This window comes from Alligator sinensis, unplaced genomic scaffold (genome assembly GCF_000455745.1).
Source record: "Alligator sinensis unplaced genomic scaffold, ASM45574v1 scaffold379_1, whole genome shotgun sequence".
Taxonomy (NCBI): Eukaryota; Metazoa; Chordata; order Crocodylia; family Alligatoridae; genus Alligator; species Alligator sinensis.
The window spans coordinates 1,732,046-1,737,828 of record NW_005842001.1 but is presented as its reverse complement, the minus strand read 5'-3'; the positions used below and the strand labels follow the sequence as shown (position 1 = coordinate 1,737,828).

Here is a 5,783-nt window from a genome sequence, read left to right as displayed (position 1 = left end):
CACCACAACACCCACCCGCCAATGGCAGATTGGCTGGCAACGAGCGGCAGAGGCGTCCTCCAGTCACAAGCGACAACACAACCAGCCTACTTCCACAGGAAGCCGGCACGGGGCGGGGCCTCCAGGGAGTAGGGAATCTCGCGTTGGACCAATGGAGCTGGCGCTTACAGGGGCTAACCCCGCGGCGGGGGCTTGGCAGCCAATGAGCAGCGCGTTTAGAGCGGCGGCTCGGGTTTTGAATTGGTGTCGGCGGCGGCTTATGGCGGCGGTGGCGGCGAGGGTGAGAGCGAGAGCGAGAGCGGTGCGGGGTCCCGGGGCACCTCCTTGCCGGTACCGGCGCCTCTCGGTGGGGCGGGGGCTCCTGCCTCTGCCCTCGCTCCTCCCTCTCGGGCTTTTGGGCCCGCGGCTTCGGGGGCCTGCAGCGAGGGAACCTGCGCCTTCGGACGTCTCCACTTGTGCAGGTGGTGGGGAAGGTGTCCGGGCTGTAGCCTGCTGGTCTAGAAGCGACGGGGATCGTGGTCGAGGTGATCCCTTTTATTAGACCAACTAGAGTTTTGCAAAAAAAACACAAAACCAAACAAAATGTCGTTAATTGCAAGCTTTCGGGCACCAACACCCTTCTTCAGGCACTGGAGGAAAGGCTGGAAAAGTTCATTTTCTACCCGGGGAGCTTTTTCAGTGTCCTCTCCAATGCCTGAAGGAGGGTGTTTGTGCCCCAAAGCTTGCAGTTCACGAATTTTGTGTGTGTGTGTGTGTTTTTGCAAAAATATAGTTAGTCTAAGAAAAGAGATTACTTCTACCAAGAGTCCTGATTTGCTTTTACAAGTGAAATGAACTTGTTGAGGAGATCTCTCTCTCTCTCTCCTTTTTTTTAAATTCTACTTTACCTATGGTGATACAGTAGCACCTGTATAGGTTTCCCTTGCTGACCGCTGGGGTTAGCTTGCTGAAAGTTCCCATGGTTGGCAAGACAAAACATTAATTTGGGGGGGAAAATGGCAAGACAAAACATTAATTCGGGCTGATGCGAGGCCATGGAAAACCGTGGTTACTCAGAGCTGTATACTGTAGTAGCCAAAATGCTATACAGGCAGTCCTCGGACTTGTGGCACGACTGGTTCCTGAAAACCACGTCTTAAGTAGAAATGTTGCAACTCGGAACCGATTTTTTTTTTTTTTTTTCTTCCCCATAGGAAGCAATGTGGGGATTGGTTCCTGAACCGAGGCTCGATACCCTGTTTTCACCCAAAATAACCCAGAATTTTGTACTCAATTATAGATGAGTAATATAGCTACGCTAATGTATTGTATTGTAAATGGCAATCATATTGGTTTGGGAGGACTTCTTTGAGATGACTTTGCTGGACTTTTTGAAGGGTTCTTGGCTGGAGTCTTTTCAGGAGTTTCGGCTGCAGGTTTTTCTGGAGTCTTGTCCGCTTTCTTAAAGAAAGCGTCCAAGAAAGTTTGGACAGATGTTCTCCAGGGAGATGAGCGACGCAGCAAACTTGTTTGCTGGTGTTGTGTCAGGTTGGATCAAGTGTTGTAAAGTCGAAACTGATGTTATAAAAGTTGAAACAGGGTGTCAGTTTATAAACACTAAGTGCAAAATGTTGTAACTCCGAACGTTGTAAGTGGAGGGCTGCCTGTATAGAATATTAAGCATGGATACTCAAAAACGTGGTTGGCATAACCATGGTTGGCAAGGGGAACCTGTATTTATGTCAGTTCCTTATCTCTTCACTGTCTGGTATCCCTGTGTGAGCACTTAAAAGTCACACAAGTGATTAATCGTGGGGAAATGCCTGTTTTAAACACCATTTAAAGAAATATGCTGTTCTTCATTTGGGTAAATCCTAGATAACGACTAGCTGGGTGTAATCAAAGGAACTTCCTGAATTAGTTCTTTTGTAACACTTGATAAGTCTTGGGAAGCATGATGTGCATTATTCAAGAAACTCATTCTTTTCCATCTGGGAAGGGCTGTCACTAAAACCATTGAGCATGACAGTTGTTAGGGAGCAACTCCAACTGGCAGCTAGATAAATCTGGCCAGCTCATTCAGGAGATTTTGAGTTGTACCGAGGTGTTCTGCACAGCACATCTTTTCCTCTTGAGACTTCCCTGGGATGAAAGTAGGGAATATTCCTCCTCCCCCCACCTCTAGTTGTGACCATCTGTAACCAAATGCAAATAACACGGGTAACCTAACTCCTGAGCCTCTTGATTTGTAATGAATGGTACAGCTAAGTTGTCCCAACTATGCAATTTCTTGAGTCATAAAATCAAAATAAGTCCTTGAAGTCCTGTGTCTCATGACTGAAGCTGATTTTTTTAAATCTCTCTCTCTTCCCCCCCCCCCCCAATAAAGTTAAAGGGAGCACTTTACCCCAATATCCTTAACCATCAGGGTATACTCTCTAAATTCCATCTTGCTAACAACTGGATGACTTTTGTTGTGAGCGAGGTAATCTGTTAATCCAAATTAAACTGTATGACTCATAATAATTATCTTGGCTACAATTATTTTATCGTGCAGGTGGGATTTATATGTAGAGATTTGGCTTTTAGTAGGCTAAGACTATTTCTGACTCTTACTATTTACTTGTAGTAGGAGTTGAACTCTTAGGACTCAAACGAGCTCTGGTCAGTTTAAATTTAAGGAGATAAATTTTTTTTGCAGCTCCTGAATAGAGAAACACAGACTTGATCATGGCTGACAACAGTACGCTTGTGTCCGATGCAGGGAAGAGTCTCCTGGCAGATTCTTCTGTTCTAGATTCAAAAATTGCAGAAACCTCTAAGGAGACCATATTTACTGGATCTACTTCAGATCATGAAGGTAACAAGAAAAGCTATCTGATACTACCAGACTTGTATTGTGTTTGAAGGCTGTTTCTGAATAGAAAGGTAGTGCTTGTGGAAAGCTATCAGTCACCAGAAGTGTTTTATATACCCAGAGGGAAGTAATGAACAGACGCCACCATTTCTGCTGCATGTACAGCTATGCTAGAAAAAGACCAACCTCATGCTTGATCACATTGCACTAATTGCCAACTAGGAAGTCAGTTAGAGTGTCAGTTTGTGACATGGATGCTGTTAATAGGCATCAGTTTAAAAACTCAGTTTACAAGCCAGGGAAGTTATTTTGAGATTGGTTGGCTAGGTTTTAATGAGGTCTACCCATTTGAATTGGGACCTAGAGTTGGAAAGAGCTTGCCTGTTACTTGTCTTCTGAAATGTTCAGCTTCCCTCTTCCTCCTTGTGAGGGAGACTTCTGTAGGTGGAGCGTACTCAGCTTTTTACAAAAAGGACATAAGAAATACCATAATGGGTCAGACGAATGGTTCATGTAGTCCAGTATCCTGTCTCTGACTGGCAGAAGTGGATGCTATAGAGCAGGGGTGTCAAACATAGACCTTGCAGGCTGGATCTGGTTTGCAGAACCCCACTATCTGGTTCTGAGTGCTGCCTCAGGGTCTAGTCAGACCCACACAGGCCATGTTGTGCCTGTGGTGTGTTGCTGCTCTCCAGTCTGAATCGGGGCCCATGAGCCCCTTGGCTGTCCTTGTTCCTCCAGCATTCCTTATCTGCTTCAGCCAGTCTGGGATCCATACTGTGTGTGGCATAGAAATCAGAGTGGCCAGTTGCAGTCTGGTCAGTGTGGCAGCTATGATGTGCATGGTAGCCACCCCAGCTGGACTATGCCACATGCAGTACCTGCTTTGGGATGTGCACTGCACTTGGCACCTGATCCAGCTGCTCCCACCAGACTGTGCTGCATGTGGTGCTTCCTTTAGTCACTCTAGGATTTGTGCCGCGCACAGCGTAGGTCCCAGACCAGTTCCTATTTGTCTAGGCCCTTTTTGAACCTGGCTATGCTATCTGCCTCTGCTGCCTCCTGTGGTAATGAATTCCACAAGTTAACTATGAGTTGCATAAAAAAATCACTTCCTCTTGTTAGTTTTAAATCTGTTGCCTCCTGATTTCAGTGGGTGTTCCCTAGTTTTAGTGTCTGGCATTTAAAGACATACAATCATAGAAAATTAGTTTTGGAAGATACGTCAGGCAGTCATCTGGTCCAGTGTTTCTCAACCCATGGGTTACGACCCAAAAGTGGATCATAAGAATATATGAAAGGGTTGTGAAAAAACTTTAAAAAATGGATCAACAAACTTTAAAAATGGATCCTTCTTTAAAGGAGAAAAACGTAGGAAACTGCATGTTTCCCCTTGCAGGCTGGCAGAGTACAAGACTCCAAGGGACTGCTTGGGGTTGCAGAGAGCAGGAGGAGGGTGATCAGGCAGGGGGGCGCCACACGCCTGTGTGCGTGCGATCAGGCAGGGGGCAGCCAAGCAGCATGGAGAGCACCTCCTGCAGCTCTTTGCAGGAAAGTATCGGGGGCTGGGCATAGACAGCTTGTCAAAGGGATGGCGGGGGGGCACAGGTGACACTGCCCGTCACCCCACCTCCTCTCTGGGGTAGAGCTGTGGCCTGAGGGGAGTGGCGGTGGTGGCTGAGCCATGGAAGCAGGGTAGAGCTGCGGCCTGGTGCATGAGCAGCTAGCAGCTGGAGAAATGTGAGGGCAGCACAGCCCCCCTCTGTCCATTACTCCTTGCACTGCTGGCTGATGTGGATGGTGTGGGGGGTCCAGTGCCAGTGGCAGCAGTGAGTCTTGCTAACACATTTCGCCCTCCTGTGCTGAGTCCTGCATGCTGGGCTGCAGAGGTGGCTCCTTCCTGTGCTGGTCCAATCAGGCTGTAGCCCTGTGCCCACTAGGTGCACAAATCTTTGGGGGGCACATGCCTGCCCCTCCTCCCCCATTGCCCCACACACCCATGCCCTGTCCCACACGCTGGGCGCAGGGGGTAGTGGGTCGGGAGTGAGGGTCACCAGCAGGGATGGGGGAGCAGTGGGCCAGGAGACTGTTTTCTGTTTGAACTATCTACTGGGTTGGGACTGGCAATGCTTATAAATGGGTCCTGGTACAAAATAGGTTGAGAACTACTGATCTAGTCCAACCCCCTGCCCAAGGCAGGATTGTCCAGCCAAGGCTTTGTCTAGCCAGGTCTTAAAAACCTTCAAGGATGGAGATTCCATGACCTCTCTGGGTAACCTGTTTCAGTATTTACTACCTTCCTAGTGAGAGAGTTTTGCCTATGATCTAACTTAAACTTCCCTTGTTGCAACTTGTGACCATTGCTTCTTGTTCTTCTATCTGCCATTGTTGAGAGCAGTTCAGTAAACACCCTTCGGGTAGTTGAAGGCTGTTAAATCCCCTGCTCCATTTTCTTTTCTTTGGACTAAATAAGCCCGGTTTCCTCAGCCTCTCCTCAGAAGTCATGTCCCCCAGCCTCCTAACCATTTTTGTTGCCCTCCACTGGACTCTCTCCAATTTGTTTACATCCTTTCTGTAGTGGGGGCCCAAATCTGGACATGGTACTTCAGATGTAGCCTCACCTATACCGAGTAGAGGGGAATAATTGCTTTCCTTGATCTGCTAGCAGTAGTGCATGACATCGTTTCCTTTGAAGTACAGGACTATGCACTTGTCCTTATTGTACCTCATGAGATTTCTTTTGGTCCAGTTCTCCAATTTGTTGAGATCTCTCTGAGTCCTAGACCTATCTGTGCGGGCCGGGAGCGACCTGAGCCCTTTTCCGTGCTGCACGCGGGCTGTGGCCAGCAGCCCGGGCACGCCGGGTCGGAGAGGGAAGGCCGTCGAGCTGGAATTAGGCACAAACGCTTAGCGGTAGTTTAAAAGATTGTTTACTTACACCGAGATG

At 48.0% G+C, this 5,783-nt stretch overlaps 1 protein-coding gene across 6 annotated transcripts in view; it reads left to right on the top strand.

Annotated features, from left to right (window-relative positions):
* Window positions 1–160: 160 nt before the first annotated feature.
* ECT2 (epithelial cell transforming 2) overlaps window positions 161–5,783 on the top strand; it is a 62,306-nt gene continuing 56,683 nt past the window's right edge. For 4 of the 6 annotated variants that reach the window (XM_006021716.3, XM_006021715.3, XM_006021714.3 and 1 more), the window contains exons 1-2: window positions 289–461; window positions 2,681–2,839. In XM_006021716.3, the coding sequence (XP_006021778.1) occupies window positions 2,710–2,839 (130 nt within the window). In that variant the 5' untranslated portion in view covers window positions 289–461; window positions 2,681–2,709. The other 2 variants (XM_006021712.3, XM_006021713.3) reach the window with 2 other exon arrangements.